At 31.8% G+C, this 18,482-nt stretch overlaps 1 protein-coding gene across 2 annotated transcripts in view; it reads right to left on the bottom strand.

Annotated features, from left to right (window-relative positions):
- Positions 1-5,403: 5,403 nt before the first annotated feature.
- Positions 5,404-18,482, bottom strand: part of LOC132941950 (ras-related protein Rap-2b-like) — a 113,419-nt gene continuing 100,340 nt past the window's right edge. For both annotated transcript variants that reach the window (XM_061010215.1, XM_061010216.1), the window contains exon 4: positions 5,404-5,933. In XM_061010215.1, the coding sequence (XP_060866198.1) occupies positions 5,595-5,933 (339 nt within the window). In that variant the 3' untranslated portion in view covers positions 5,404-5,594. The remainder of the gene's footprint in view (positions 5,934-18,482) is intronic.

The following is an 18,482-nucleotide window of genomic DNA, read 5'->3' as shown; positions in this document are numbered from 1 at the left end:
AGTTTAATGTTTATCTTAATTGACGATATATTTATAGGTACTCGTATAAAGGCAGGTCGGTGCAGTATCCTTCTGTTGATTTAGAATTATTGTATAAGTGTACTCACGATTGCAAACGATTTGAACTCGCGGTCACACAGTGTAACCACTAAACAGGTGTTTCGTATATACATATCGTACTTTCAGTGTAAGTCGTTTACTCTTCTATTTGAATACGATAAGAGCAGAGTATTCTAGTAGAAATAGTTATAGACTTTTGTAATAAGAAAACGTAGAATTTATTTTGACGATCAAACACTTAAATTTTTTTGAAAATTTCGAGCAACGAGGCGAAGTGTTTCTTAGCTGCACGATCAAATTGCGTATAATATTAGAAAACCGAATCAAACAAAATATATGGGAAGGTGCGCGTAATACCTGATTTCTCGCGGCGAAAAAGTACAATTATTTAACTCTTTCGAGTTTGTCACGTCGAAAAATAATTCGTTATACCCATACTTGTACCAGTCGGGTCTAACCTTATACGTTACACGATATAATATGTTCACGTCGCGGTAAAAAGTAACTCGTTAAGTTAATTACGCGGTTATGGCAGAGGACAGCGCGAGCACCCCGTAAATGTATAATTCGTTGATTTAGTAAAAATTCGCAGCCGAAAACGACGAAACGCGCGCGGCCGTCTCGACTTTAAAACCGTCGCGTTATAATAATTCAGGTAAACGCGGCCCGGGACTTCGGATACCTAGGTATACGCGGCCCGGGACGTCGGATACCTAGGTATACTCGGCCCGGGACATCGGATACCTAGGTATATATATACCTATCTAAATAACACGGTATCATATACGTGCACATAATATTATTTTTGTTCAACAGCCGAGGTGTATAATATCATAATGTCGTTTAAAAACGGTTTAAACCCGATTCGCAGAACGTAATCCGGCCGCGCTCCACATAATGCACGGGTACCTTTTACGTTTTAATAAATGCGTTCGGTTAATACCAACACGCCCGTGTGGTATACGGCGATCCCTTTGCGGATTTGTGCACGTTATAATGTGTTATATGTGTTCAGACGTTTTTGAACGAAAGCAATAACGTATAGTATTATATTATATAGGTATAGGTAAGTAATAATAATACGGAATAAGACTCGGGCACGCGTATACGATATTATGATAATCAGTTGATGTTATTATTATCGGCTACCCGCGTGGCTGTTATTATATTTTGTTTTAATTTATTTTTTTGGGTAAACATTGCGCACGGGGTTCTCAATGCAGTAGCTTGCGCGGCGGGTGAGATTAGGGGGTCATAATATTTCCTCCCTCCCCATTGTCAACGTTATATACGTCTCTTTGGTACTTTACCACCACAATATTCATTTAAATGTATCGTCACTTATAACGACCCCCCCCCCCCCCCACACCTCATCAGTGCACACACACACAATTAAAAAAATTCCCGGTCTAACCTATCAATACGTACCCGTTACACGTCCCGACTTGTATAAAAATATTATATTATATTATGTTCGATGATCGGTATACTCGGGAGTCAAGCAGTAAGTCCACGCACGCCGATGACAATATATTAGTCGACTTATATAATATTACAATATATATTATTGTGGTGGGTGAGTGGGTTGATACTATTATCCTACCCGCCAACGGCGGTTGCAGCTTTGTCTCTTATCGCGGTGTCGGGTGTGATGAAAAGCCACAAAGTTACCAACAGAATAAGTCTGTCATGCATGTTGGGCAATCCACCAAACGCGAAATATTGACCGCTCTTTCAGTTTCCATAAAAAAAAAAAATGTAAATACCACCGCCGTGTACCTATTGTCATTTTTTTTTTTTTAGTTTTACAATACGTAATAATGTGTTTGTTTTAGATTTTGAGATATCCTAAGTGTACCTAATTGCATATTTTTTTTACTGCTCTTACTTTTCAGCTTGACACGCGTACACATCCGTCTGAACTTCTGAATTCTGATTAATAACACTGATAGCCCTTTAACATAATACATCTGAGGGCATTATTTAGGAAAACTTTGGTTACACATTGGACGAAACGACTAGCACTGGTGAGATGGCCGCCCAAAGTGTCACTGCTTAAATATTAGCCACAATAGCTAAGGTACATATTTTTTGATAATACCATTGATAAATGGTAGGCATTAATTTCGATACCGGTACGGAGTTTTTATTATTACTTATAATTATTCTTACAATATAAAAATGATTTAATTATATAGTGTCTTACTGTATAACAGCCATGAAAAGATTTTAATTTTTGGGAAAAATTTCCTTAAGAATCTAAAATAAACATTGCACCTAAAACTAAAAAAAAAAAATAACAACAGTTATACTTAACTTAATAAATTAGGTAATAACTCATTTCACGGAAATGAGTATTGGCGGAAAAGGGAAAGGTATACTCTTGGTGGAAACGTGTTATGATGGCCAATTTGTGTATAAAGGGTAAATCGCCTCGGTGTTTGTCCGCGTCATTAACATTTTTTTTCTTATCAATATATATTGTGGTGGAATATGGTTTTCAATAATTATTAGAGGTTTGAGAGTCACGGCTCACGATGATTATTATTTACGGTTCATGTATACGTAATATGTAGCGTAATATGTAGTATAGTTTTTGGTTTACTTAAGTCTTAAGATCAAAATAATGACACGAAAATAGTAATAATAAGAATAATAATAATCTAAAAATCTAAGTTGCTAATTCATGAAACAGTAGGTACCTAATCTAAAAGTTGACTATTTACTAATTAATATTGAGTATTCAAATCATTTATACACTTTAATTTGATGTTATATGAGACGCACTGTTAAGAAAGGTAAAATATGTAGTAGGCGAACATACGACAGACATGGAGGACACATTGTAAAAATATCGAATTTTAATGTATTTCGTGGTTCTATAAATATTATGTAGATATCAAATGTATATGGTAGACATCAAATATTCAGTGGCGTCATTGACATTTTCAAAATTATTTTACCTACCCACCCACCGAGCCAAATAATAATAATAATTTCAATAATGCGTTTGATTATAGTTTAATGTTATTTTTTTTGTCTATACTACCTATACGTGCCGCCCACATAACTGAACTATTTCAATTTTGAATTTGTATTGGGAGTCAATATGATTATTACCTACTTTTTAAATTGTTGACAAATGTATGTAGTATACGTATACGATTGTTATTGATATTAAACACACGTCATTATATACAAAACTAGTGCAGCATGGAAATATTGTATTACTAAAATGGACTTTTAAATCTTCTTAAGGACGCCACACCCATTTGTGTTGTTTCCGTCTTACAAACGTACAACATATCAAATTGTACGTTAACAATAATCCATTTTACTCTGTTATTTATATAACTAGAGTGAATTGGCTAATGATAAAATTTAATTAAATGTAAGATCCAGGGCATCTCGGAGGATTTAATTGATATTATTATTTTTAAGTAAGTTATGATTATTTTAAAATGTACAAACATTGTACAGTTTTAAAAAGGTCGTAACTTGTTTCTTAATAAAAATATCAATAAAAGACTCTGAGTTTCCCTAAATAATAATCTTAGCTTTAAATTTTATAACAGGTCAATTCATTCTAATTTTATAATTTATAGAGTAAAATGCATTATTGTGAACTTAGAATTTGCCATGTTGTATAAGACTGAGACAACTTTTGCCATGCAGCTGTGGTGTCCTCTTAAAAATGTAGAGTTACGCTTCGTATGTGTACATTTTAAAATAATGAAAAAAATTACATGGATCGATGAACCTATCTCCGACACAGAATAGTAACAGTTCAAAAGGTTATCGTACGAGGACGGACGCGCCCAAACCTTCCTGCTGACGTGGTGTACTTATAGGATGAAGTTTTCCGACTCGATAGAGTAACGAAGCAGAAGCAGTTGATTTTCCAACTAATCTACAGTTTACAAGTTTTGTTAACTCTGAAAACTTACAGACTGATTCTGACTGAATCCTTTTCAGGTAAATCCCGGGGTACGTGTAAAAACCATCTGCGCGGATGAGATAAAGAGAAATTCGTTTTTTCATTTTTCACTCGACCCACGGGCGACGGAAAACCGGAAGCTATCGCGGGTGCATTATACCCGCTCACACTCGCTGTGTTGCCGAAAACGAAGTTTGAACAATACAACGTGTGTATATAACCCGCAGATGTGTCTTTCCGAGAGGAACTTTACCGGTAGCTTATACCGCGGTCTGGTTTGGTCAGGTATATGTTTTTCGTATTAATCTTACGATCTAGATGAAAAATCCAAAAGGCGCCGATGGTTTGTCTCGAAAAATCGAATACACATATTATACTACAGACTAAGATAAAATGCCGTATCTTAAACAATACTTACTTATTCGTTAATGCTTAGTATAATGATTTTACGGCGTTATTACCTAGTACCCACGAATTTTTCTACTACTTAGATACGGTGTTTTAGTTATTTGATTATTGATAAAAATTTCAGTATTTTGTAATATTTTAGACACAAAAGCCGAATTTCACATTAATTTTTTTCTTATTACCTCATTTTTAATTTTTTTGGGACTTACGGCGTTTTTGCTTATGACGGCAGTATAGGCACCTATACACATTAATCACATTCTTATCACCGCAGGCCTCAAAATTGAACACTTTGGTGTTTTTTTTCGAGTACTAAATATTTAGGCGTAATTTAAATTAATTAATATACAAATTACCGTTGGTATAATAAGTGGTATTTTTTTCTACAACCCTTTATAACGCACTCCTCGTACTTGCGAATCAGGCAGGTAATTATAAATACAATACTTTACAATAATATATATTATACACTGCTAATATTAGATTTACTCTCAAATAAACCATAAACATTTAAAAGTTTAAATATATAACCTATAATTAGCCGATTGAGTTGTATACTTTATAGTTAAATTTTAACAAGCCAAGTCGAGTAAAGTAACGAAAAAAATCCATCTGCAGTAGTAATAATGATGATAATAATAATAAAACATTATATACACGCTAAATTGTTTAAATTTAGGGATACTAACACTCAACATATTATTACAGTATGCAGTAACCATCTCCGATAAATTCTCCGAATTTTGGTAAGTACCCACGAATTAAGTTAATTTGTTTTAAAATATTTTTATTTAATTAGAATTTCACCGTCACGGGGCGTGTTGCGGTTAACGGTAATAACTAATATAATTATAGCAGTAGCAGTAGTAGTAGGTATAGTAGAAATAGTTATACAGTTTGAAGAAGTTATGGTATAGTAGTAGTAGACAGTAGAGTAAACATTAGTAACTAGTAGTAATTAGTAGTAGTAATTAGTAATTGTAGTCGTCTGGATTAGAGATATATAATTATGTATTTAACGGTGGTATTTGAGTATACCTATTGTACAATGCAGTCGTAGTTAGGCATAATATGCGAATATAATTATTATGACATTCCTACACACACCCTGTACAACAGTAGTAGATAGTGGTAGTTATTATTGTTTTTCGTTTGATGTTGTGTTTTTATTTTTCAATATTTTCGTTTCTTATGATATCGAACACGAGTTGCGCTTCGATCTCCCGCCACCACCTCCACCTCCACCGCCGCCACCGCTGTCGTCTTTGCCGCTCGCCTTTTTCTGGAGGTGCGCAAGTTGCGCCGGCGTGGGCACCATCGACCCCTGGCCCGAACCGCCGCCGGACGGCAACGACTGTCTTCGCGCCGAGTTCCGCCGCAACGACGGGCCCAGGTCGTACTTGATCTTCGCCTGGTTCAATAATTCCTTGAACACTTCGCCCACGTTTATGTTGTCCTTTGCGGACGTCTCCACGAAACCGTTTTCCCAGTCCACTTCCACCAGGCACGACGTCTCCTCGTACGGCACCTGTCGACAAAATAACGCGTCAACGTGTATTGTCATATATTACAATATTATCATACCGGGTCGGGTTTGACAATAATGTATATTATTTTATTTAATTATTCAGGGCTCGGATTTAAATGCCCTTTCAAAAAATACATTTATAACCTAAACATGTACTTAAAACGTCGTTAGCATATATATATAGCGTGTACCAGAAACACATCTGTAATAATAAATATGTAATTATAGTTTATACTTTTTGAAATAACGAATGGTTCGTGATAAAAGAATCACCTGGTAAAAACATTAGACTTATAAAGATTATACCTGTAATTTACTTATAAACTTTGGGGTGAACGAGGTGCATGCGAATAATGACGGCTTTTTATTTTTTCGTAATAATCACCTGTTGTATTTAAAAATATGTAATTATATTTCATACTTTATAGTTTATACTACTACAGAACTTTTGGTATTATATTAAAAAACCCACATTTAAGCATCTAACTAGGTACAATAATATTGTTATTTATTACAATAAATTGTATAAATTATTAATGCACCTAATTAAAATTGAATTTAAGTACTGAAACAGGTGTCACATTTTAATCATCCATACTGTCCAGTGTCCACGTATATTCGAAATTCGAATACAAAATGACGCAACTACGCCAAAAGCCTATAGGTATGTAAATAGGCTGAAATAGCAATGCAAATGAACAAATGCAAATGTATTATAAAAGTTAATGTGCTAATATGATGGCTATATGTAGGTACTGATTACTATACAATATAACTATATGATGATGGATGTTATATGTATATAATATACCTACTACCTATAGGCTATATTATATGTACAATTTGCGTACATAATTTATTTGATATTCTGTGTACTGCGCAACAGGTTAATCTGTCTATTGAATAATGTATTTATATCAACTTGTTGCATTGTCTTCTCAGGGCACCAAGTCACATAATACTACCTATCATCGGTCGGTTATGATTTTGTAGATTACCAGCTACTTATCAGTAGTTATCAGTATAGCGGTGCCGTGGTATACCATATCATGTTAAATGTATACAACTTTACTGTCGCGGACAATAAAGTATGAATATATTTTTTTCATAAAAATAAATGTTCCCTCTTATATACTGGGGAAAAAAATATAACAATCATGACGAGGACTCATTTATACGCACTCTCACCAGAATATTATACATACATGTCACGTTCACGCCATGCAATGTACACCGGCTGTACCTACGTACAGAGAAAAGAAGGAAAAATTACAATTTTGTTCGGCGAATTCCGAGTTGAATGCAAACGAAACGATTTGCATAAAACGTATATAATATACTATATAATATACCTAAGTACCCACCCCCTAATATATATAACAAACGAACATTTTACCCTGCAGGCTGTTGCGTATATATTTACATTACTTATATAGTTGGCTGACGGATGCACAATTTTTTTTGTTAAATCCCATCTATGAAACTGACATCAAATGTAGGTACCTACCTAAAGCGTTTATTATACGACATTATATGATATTATTAAAATATATGTGTATATAATGCAGTATTATACTATTATATATATAATCTATATCTATCTTATATATTATTATTATAGCTTTGTTAATTTTTAAGCAATTTGGTACAATAATTTATCGATCGTAATCTTATTTTAATACACAGAGAGGAAATTCGACGACATTGTGGTTAAATTGTAATTAAGTAGGTAGGTAACCTGCCTCAAAACACGATTAGGTACTTTTAAATTTTAATGTACCTATATTATGTATTATGCACCGATGTAAAGTGCAAACTATTAAATTATTAATTATTTTATTCTCTGCAGTTTAGAGGTATTTATATAATATTAAGAAATTAATTATATTATTTAAAAGTTGTTTCAAAACGAGTTTTTGTACTATTGCCTACAATGTTTTGTTATTCGAAATTTAGCGTTGTTGCTCACCGAAGTCTTTTCTTTGGTAGGTACCATATGTACCCGGTACCTACATTTCTACATAACAATAAATAATACATACCTATATTATAGATTTTATGAAGAGTTTTAGTATGTACTTATAGTCATAAGTACCTATTGTATAAACAATTTATTACGATAATTTTATACTCCATATGTGCAAAATAAATATGGCAGTTGTAAAAACATAGGTACCTTGCTAGTGTGCACAGTGTACACAAATTCTAAAATTGTTCACAGAATTTCCTTACATCTAATCGCATTAACCTAAGCAATATAAACGACATAATAAGCTTATATAGTTATTAGTTATGTGGCCATCAAACATATTACTTAGGTAACCTTTATTGAAAACAAAAACAAGAAACGAGAATGAAAATTATATAAAAACACTAATATAGTACATTAAATAAAAAATTTTCCGTTAGTTTCATAACTATCTTCCGTAATACCCTTTGCGTAAGCGCTAAAAATATTTAAGAAAGATATCAGAAATGAATAAAGACTTCATTCTTGTTCTACGCAATGCAAATAAACCACGGTTTATTCGGTCTATAACAACTGTGCGTATTGTTGTTTGCGGAAAAAAAATATAAATAAAAAAATACCGGCGAAGTCACTTTGATGTACCTAGGTACATACCTAGTAGGTAGCTATTATTGCCATTACATAGTGGATCACTTACTTGAATTCAATGATGAATCATTGTACTTACACACTAATAATTATGTGTAATACAAATATAATATAATGTGCAAGGTTCAAGGTCGCCGATAGGTAGTTATGACATTTTATCTATACGGACTTAGTTCAAAGATATTAAGATAATAAGTTGGACTCAATTAAATATCACCGCTTGTAACGACCTTCAATGAAGGAGAATGATGCATTTTTTTCTGCTATAAAAAGTGTCTTTTGACACAAGGGAAAATATATATAGGGGTAGGTACACATTGTAAAAGAAATATGCATTCATTGCTACCCTCTCGCAGAATTTACAACCTTTGAATAAAAGTCTGATTAAATTGAATTGAATTTTTGATTTTTTTTAATATCAAAGAAAACGTTTCTCATAGGAATATTATTGTTTGACTACCACGAATACTAGAAATATATTATTATTCATGGGTAACATACAATTTCTTTTACCTTTTTATAACATTGATGCCTAATGACTGTAGTTTGTGTTATAGTATTCGGGTCGATGGACATTTTATTAAACAGTGATATTGCAGAGAGTCGTCTATATAAAACACAGTTGCTGTAGGTGGCTGACGTTTTTATCATCTTCGTATTATTTAAAAAAAAATCAACGTGGTCCAACCACACGTTATAACTTTATTCACTTACACGGTGATGATTAGTGGATCGTTTGCAGTTTTGGGCATACCTAAAAATATATTTTAAATACCTATATATACGCAATAGAGCGTACCACGACAAGACGAAAAAAGTAACCCTTCGCGCTGTTGTAAGTAAGGATTTAATGTTGAAAAGCGACGAACACAGTACATAATATACTTAACGTCAATAATATACGAGGGTGATGTTGTAGGTGTGTAGTATACGTACTTACATTTTTCCAATTTTAACGAACACGTTTCGGGGCCGGCCACGATAATCATGAGTGACCATCATTATATTATACACGACGGTTCAAATAAAATACGTTTCCTTTGTTGTCGATGATCGACGTTTAGAAAAAAAAAACACGTGTTGCGTAAGCGATCAGTATATATACGCACCGCCATCACTGCAGAGAATGTCGGAAATTGGAAACATTATATATTATTATTTTACAAAGTGTTTGCACGGATATCCGACGTTCAACAATAATTTAGTACCTATGATGTGTACGACGAAGCAAAAATCGGTAAATGTCTGAGCATTTACCGTTTTGCACGCGTGGTATGACGTTTATAATACTTATATAAAACATAAAGTACCTACCTATATACAAAGCCGGAAATGTAATTAAAAATTAGAATGTACTTTTTAGACTGGGATTCGGATATTGTTTCTGCGATATATATATATCTTAGGACATTAGGTAAATTTATTTATATCATGCATGGTAATTTTTTTGTAAATCTCTTACAAATTATTTTGGTGTGATTTCATAGTTACTTTTAGTAATTATTATTTATTTTATTTTTATTTAATAATACTTACTTAATAATAAGAATTTACAATTTCAAAACATAAATTACCAACTAAGGATAACAGAAAATCTAAAAAATAATTACTATTCAGGTATTTAAACATGGTGTATATTTGTAGTTGTAGTTGCATCATATTCATATCAAAACCAGTGACATAAGTTTTCGGGTTATTTATTCATGTTAACCTTATATAGTACCAAAAGTGTATATTATAAAGGTCACTTTTATTTGTATAAATAACCTTTTTTTTTCTCAGTTTGTAACCAACGGCGCCGCGGGCTGGAGTACCTACCTAAAAGTACCTAAAATTTACCCAATGTACCTAGCTTTTTAAAATTTTTAGTTTTTACGTAATATAAGTTAACACACATTTTTTTCTACCTTTCAACGCTAAAATTTAATGTTATTTAATGTTATCATCGTAGTACACATGTTATTTATTTTTTTTCAAAAATCTGCAGGATAAAATTTAAAAAACGTTTATACGAAATTGCTATTTTATAAATTATTCTATAAATAGGTTCATATTCCAACCTTTATATTATATACTTGTCGCAAGATCATCCATGTAGTGTATACTCTACGTATAATGTACATATATATACAAATCCCACGGTGTAAATTGAAATGGGAGTCTGCAGTGCTGCACGGTTCACAAACTGAAGAATATATTATGGCCCACCATTATTACGGCGTCTATAGGTATATAATGATATTTCCATCGGAAAATATTGTTGAAACCATATTATTATATTATAGATAATTTTGTTTTCAGATCTTGCGAATTTGCATAATGGTCCACGCGCACTTATATGTATATGCGTGTTTGAACAAATTAAGGCGTGGTTGAATGCCGGCTGTATATATCGCCCGCAATTTATGTAAATTCCAATCAAATTTTCCCGGAGACGGCGTAAACCATGTTTATGTATTATATTTTATATGTAATAATATTTATATTGTATATATATATATGTTGTGTCTACACGACGGAAGGTGTATGCACGCTTTACATTTTTTTTTCCGTAAATTTTATAGAGCAAGTTTGAATTGTAATAAATTCAAATATATACGAAGATTTGTACAATAGGCATTCACGAAACGTATATATAATTCCATATAACATCCCTTTACGTCGATATTTATTTTTTTTCTCGTGTAGGTACATTCGAGTCGCAGACTTGCAGTTATAGTATTCACGTATAACATATGCTGTTGAGGAATACCTCATAAATACAAACTCGACAAATCACAATTCCACACATATATTTATCATCAATACGAATAAACATATAATTTAATATTTATATTACTTACATAATAAAATATTATATAATATATATTTGAACCATGGTAGGTATTAACGACTGAAAAATAACTATAGGTAGTATAAAAACTTGCAAATGTTGGTGATTTTGACAAATTTCATCAAAGCATGAACTTTAAACGCTAAAAAAAATTCGTGACCGTATTTTCGAATAGTAATTTTATCTAAAACTAGGCGCCGAAAATACTAAACCCCGACGATATGTGTATATTTTATTTCGAAGCACTAGCGTCTAATCAAAAATAAGTAATATCAGTTTTTTTTTTTTTAAGATAAGATTAAGGAAGATAACCAGTGTTAACACCCTATAAGTAATATCATTTAAAAACTAAATGTTGCATACGTATATAAAACAAAACCGTACACAGATTTTAAAACACCGGATATCCCATTACCGCGCACAAATTTAATTGTAAATTTTTCATATGACAAAAAAAAACCATAACTCGGAATTTTGACACGGAGAAATTCTTCGAAACTGTTGGACACTGTTATATAACTAAGAAATAATCTTTCAGTGGTACATATAACTGCATTAGTGTAAGGCGCAAGCTATCAAGTTTTACTGTATAGCCCAGTAATTCGCAGTTCCAGCCACCTCACAAAATGTATTTTTGATTTTCGTTAATTTTTGGTCTACCTTCTGAAAACTGGATGTATGGTCACTCTTTTATATACACGTGCGCCAAACCACAAACAGGGTTTAATGGTTTATATAGCATTATATGCATATTAAAAAATAATTAATAATTGTAGAAATATAATATAATAGTACACTTATAGGGCTGGGATTTTAATATCCTAATAAAAATGCTTTTATGCCCTAAAAATTCTGAATAATGCACTAAATTTTTTTTTTTTTTTATAATTTCAATATAAGTATGGTATAAATGATAATATTATACACTTTAGTATTATAACTCTGAAAAAAGTGGTCAGTTGAAATAAAAATTTAACGGCCACAGTTATTTTATGAGCGTTTGAACTTATAATTTTAAGATATTTGATATTCAGCTGTACATAGCTGTACATAGCTGTACATAGCTGAACGCATATTATTTTATACGTAAATTATAATAGGTATACGACGATGCATACAAATACATTTGTGTAGCGTAAATGCGAGTGATAAACAATAATTTTATTTTTCAGTAAATTTAGGTAGGGCATTCTGTCGTTTCTTCAAAAACCTATACCTATAGGGACGCATTGTCGTCCATGGCGATGGTATATTTTTGACTTTTGACGGAAAGTAAAATCCACCGTACCTATCTGAAACAAAATGTTGCAAACGCCAGGGTATATATACAAAGTAAAAACCACGGCTCATACGCACTACGCCTACACAGAAAATCGCAATTATTAACATACATAATATAATATTATAAATATCGATGGGTATTGTATAATGATTAATATCGATTAATTAGTAACTACAAACTACCTATTTCAATTACTGGCTACCTTTAAATTTTCATTTTTACCCACGAAGGCAGCACCAATGATTATATACTACTACGACCACTATCTATACAGACTAAGTGCTTCCGGATTTTCAGTAAGTGCCATAGACCTAATAATCATAGACAGAGCATTACAGGTTGGCGGCGGGTTGGGTGGAGCGGTCGCAGCCATCATTATAGCAGTGTTGTCATTTCTGACAGCATAAAATATGTTTATTGGCATATTAATTGTACAATATATTATTAAGACACAAAATTAAAAATGAATATTTAAAAAAAAATCATAATCACCATTATAATTAATTAATAATAAATCATATATTCAATAAATTAATGTATTATTCGTTTAGAAACAATATTATTTTTGTGTAATTTTCATCAATCCATTACCATACAATAATTGTTAAAACTCAATAACCGAACGATACCTATGAGTATATAATGGTAGGTACAAACTTTGAGAGCGATACTAATATGTTTCTGGAATCATTTCTGGGATCTTATAAAAGGTAGGTAGAAAGCACTTGAACGGTAGTGGTGTGTAGCATAATTTTTGTTGATCATAATTGTGCTTATTGTTATTCTTTTAATACAAACCATTGTAACATCAATATATCTATCGTTCCGCTCGTATCTAAATTGCAGATCACCTATAATATGCATCAGCAGCACCTACCTACTTTAAAATCACTTAATCTTAATCTCTTGAATTTTAATTTAAAACGGCGAACAATCGTTAAAATAATTAATTTCATTAAGTGGGAGTGATTTAGTTGTGATTAAAAGGGCAATGTCTATATGGGCGTTTTGTATTTAATTTATATTTTAAACGTCTGCAGAGATGCAAATGAACATTGTTGTGTGTAATCCGTTATCGCTTTTGTCGTGTCACCCGATCATTATTCATTAGGCACCACTACAATACGTGTTGCACGGGCGTCTAGGAAATAAACTTACTTACGTTGGACTTCACAAACGTTAATCAAAAACTATTTGTTTCACGAAAACGTCGTGTATAACTTTCGTCACTTTGCGTATTATGTTACGAGAAATTTTCTTGTTTAAATTGTATAAGCTTATCAAGATTCGTAAGTACCTACCATACATATAAAACATTTTTCGGTTATGACTTTACATTTTTCCGATCTTTCGTTCCGACTCCTAGGGGTAGGTATATAATATTATACTTTGCGCAATGTCAATATATATAATAAAAGGAAACGAAATAATAATTGCGAAAAGCTATTAGGGCTACACCGACGGTCCCGTGTATTTATTTGGATATTAACATCAATAGTATTAATCTTCTACATAATATAGACTTTTGCGAAATTTTTTATGCGTTCTCGTACCTATATTATAGATATAATAACAATAAGTGCCAGAATAGATATAATAATAAGTAGGACTCGGATGTAAATATCCTAAAAACCCGATAAAAACGACCTCAACAATTATTTAATGAAATAAAAAACACAAATAACGCCTTGTCGCCCTAAAAAAATGTATATGTTAATGACCTAAGTACTTGAACAACGCTCATAAAACTATTAAGGTTAATAATTTGTATTAATTTTAAAATTAAAAATTACAATTTATAAATATACGCGATTTTGATTTAAATTTAAATTTAAAACTGGTTAGAAAATATCTAGAAACAATCCAGAAAACAATCAAAATTTTGTTTTAAGAAATATTTTTCGTAATAGAAATGAAATTTGTTCGATAGGTGGAAAATTAAAAATATTATGATGAAAAATAATTAACTCTGTATTCTTCTATCAATTATTAAAAAAAAGTAAAAAATTAAACATCAAAGTCACAAAATAAATAAAAAAATAATTTTTTATCGATTTTACATATCATTGAACTCACAAAAATTACATAAAACGATAAAAAAATATAAAATACAAAAAAATCTTATAGATTCGTAATTCGTATGTTATTGAAACACATTATAAGCTAGTTATCGTATACATCGTCTATCATGTTACAAAAAAATATGCAAAAACCATCAACATCCGGGCCCTAATAATTAAATAATAATAGAATATCAAGTGCGTATTACTCAGACCGTCTTTGACTCGGGCCGGAAGTCCCGCGGTTCGTTACCAATTTACCTATACCTATTTCCTATTGCTCGTACAGAAAATATCGTAATATTATCTAATAAAAAATTCGCTTAGATTACTCTCATATTATGTATAATATTGTGTACATCGTGTGTGTAGGGGTGTTGTATACTTACGCTTAAAACGATTTTTATGCACCTAAACTTATGATGATACTATATACCATGTAGGATTGAATGAGATCATCATCGTGATGTATAGGGTCTTATCGAGATACGTCCTCTCGTTCGCCGCGGATGATAAGAGGCGGCTTTCGCGGCGGTGGGTTTGCTCTTGTTGTACCTAGGTATAGCTGCGCGAAATTCTGAACAGTCGCTTAAATGGAATTTTTTATTTCATCGCCTCGCGTAGGTATAATAATAATAATAATAATAATAATATGACGGCTGCAGCGAACTTTATTGCAAAGTGCAGGGGCGCGTGTGTCGCTCATACTGCTGTAGATTGTATGCAATATACATTTTAAGTGCACTCGTAATAACAATATTACATATCAGGTATATGGTTTATAGTGGCAGAGGTATAGGTATGTATAGGTACTATATAATTAATTGTATTATTGTGCGTAAATGTCGCGTCCACAAAATGAAATCGAAAATAATTTTCAGGATCGTACATTTTAACGAACATCTTGATTATACGTATGTCGACATACGATCGTATGTCCAGTACTGGCTCGCGCATGAAATTGACAGATATATTTTTCACAAACAATTAATTGTCGTCTCAGAATGAAAACGTTCTATAACGTAAGCTTCGTAATTGTTCAGGGGACCGTTTTTCAGTGGTTAGAAATAAAATAAATAACTTGTTTCACCGTAATAACTAAATTACGAAAATTTGATGCAGTAGAGAAGAAAGTTTCATATACAACACAACTTTAGCGGCAATTTGTTTTTACCCAGTTATTTATCGGGTAAATAATAAAAAACTGAAATTTAATTTTTAGAGTTAAAAGGTTTCACGTATAGAACTTTTTCAATCAGAAAATAAAAATTATTTATCTAGTTACCACCTTTTCACCCTGAAAGATATTTTATTGATTTAGTCAGAACTTTTTGATTCTGATTTAAATCATTTTTTCCAGTTATACCAACTTTCAAAGTATAAAATGAAAATAGGAGTGATGTGTACATGCCGGAATAATATTTTATTATTATGCCACAATAATAATTAGTATTGTATCATTGCAGATATTATTGTCCTTTGACGATACCTTTACTTTTTAATATGTTACATCTAATATCGTTTATTAGATCTATTACATCCTTAATTATTGTTGAGAATGTTTCGGTTGTAACTGATATGTCTTGTTCCTTATACTTATCATTCATATTTGTATGAGTAAGAAGTTACAGAACTTGGCCTAATAGTGCGGTAGGCAGTGGAGGATCCAGGGCTTAATTTTGGGGGGGGGCTTGATGAGGGGTGGGGCAAAAGTATAAAAAGTTCCAAAATTGGCTAAACACGGTGTAAAACAAAGGAAAACTACTTTGCCCTCCTTCTGGATCCGCCACTGGCGTTAGGTAGGTATTATAACTGCTCGTTTATCATTTCGTGAACTAGACGATGTCTATCTATAATTAAAGCGTATTTTGTTCATACTATCTCGAAAAGTTTCATAATCTACACATCTTGCAATTATTCATATTACAAGCGATCGATTTCAATGTTTTGGTTATATACATTTTTATGTCGTTACCGATTTTGTACCGAATTCGTTCTGAAATTAGAACTCGGTCGGAGATAATAATATAATATTATTATGTACTTACTACTTACGCCTGATCGCGGCGATTTAGCCGCATTTAGATCGCGGTGGTCGGAGTTTTACTGGCGATCATACACAGTAATATTGTACACAACAAAATCACTTCTATACATTTATTATAAGACGTACTACTATTTATAGGTTACAGCTGATATGCGATACTAGAACCGTTCGATATTATTTAGATGATCGCGATTGGATGTAATAGTGGTAATTATATGTGTACACTGTCATGCACCAGATGTGTGAAATCAGATTTAATGAAAAAAAAAAAACGAAAAAAACGTGCAAAAACAATTTGAGAAATATAATATAACATAACAAAAACGTAATATTTGTCTAGAAGAATGTTTAAAAGCTTTAAAACTTTCGCGGTAGGTACATTTTTCTCGATTTTATGAACCTACCTACCCATAATAATAGGTACCCACAGTTTGCCAAATGACGGTAAAATTTTTTCTAGTCTGAGTTTTTTTACTGGAATTGTACCTACTGCCTAATTATAACGTTTACGTTTAATATAATATACCATAAATTATTATAACGCGTTTTACGTCTGCATCAAAAGTGGTATCCAAACAGTTCTACGTCGTTTTCACAAGTAAATATTGCGCAGTATAAAATATAATCTGATCGTTCTGAACGTTATCAGATTATCTTATAGTATAGTATCGTTTTTTTTTTTTATTTTTTTTTTTATCTTATTCAGTTCTCAAACAATTGTATCGCGAGAAAAAGTTTAAGGCTTAAAGTTGTTGATGATGAAAAAATAGCGAAAAGACTATAACCGGGCGTGCAGGATATCTAAAGCAAACGGGGTTAATATGAGAGGTTAGAGTGGGATTTGGTCATATATTCAGAGGCTATGTCTGAAAGGTTTTAAATTCGAAAATTATTCAAATTTTTAGTTTCCCCGTGGAGAGAGAAATAGCTATTTATTTTACAATGATGAGTGTTTTTATTTGTCACGTAAAAAGTGTTGCTTTTTAAAAAAAAAAGTGCTCTATAAGTGTCATTATGAAGTAGCTCCTCTATCATAGTCGAATTTATTAGTATTTTACAAAAAAATTGTTCAAAATGGGCAAAAAAAACCACTAAATCTAAGGCTATAGACCGTTTTAATTATTGAAAATCAATTTTGCTTATTTTTCGCTGTTCAAGAAATAATATTTTGTAGAAACTTGAGAATTGTTCGTGAGTTATATTTTAGAACTTAATTTATTGTTATTATTCCATTATACATTTACATATTTTTGCTGCCGAGTACTATAATATAACCAATAGTTATTTTTTCTTCTATTGTCATTTCGTGTTGACTTTTATTTATATTGTAGGCGAATAATTACCAATACGTTAGTCAAATTTTCTTATTGCAATTTTTATTTTGTTAAACCTAGATTGTAAATATTTTTAATGAAAAAAAAAAACAATTTTATGTGCATGATATAGTTTTACTAAACTGTAAACGGTCTTAACTCAATTTTAAAACGAATACTTTGCAGGCGGCGACGGCGGACCGTTTGTGTTTAACACATTTAACACATTTTTACATTTTAAACTTAAATAATTAATCGACTAAGTACAATTTATCATACAAATGTGCCTCGATGGCTCGATCGATCCCTCGTACATATTGTGTGCAAATTAGAATATTAATTGGTCAAGAATCCAAATCGATTGCGACTTATTGTTGAAATTTGAGCTGTTTGTTTG

Source organism: Metopolophium dirhodum, chromosome 3 (genome assembly GCF_019925205.1).
Source record: "Metopolophium dirhodum isolate CAU chromosome 3, ASM1992520v1, whole genome shotgun sequence".
NCBI classification, from domain to species: domain Eukaryota; kingdom Metazoa; phylum Arthropoda; class Insecta; order Hemiptera; family Aphididae; genus Metopolophium; species Metopolophium dirhodum.
This window is presented reverse-complemented; position numbering and strand designations above follow the sequence as displayed.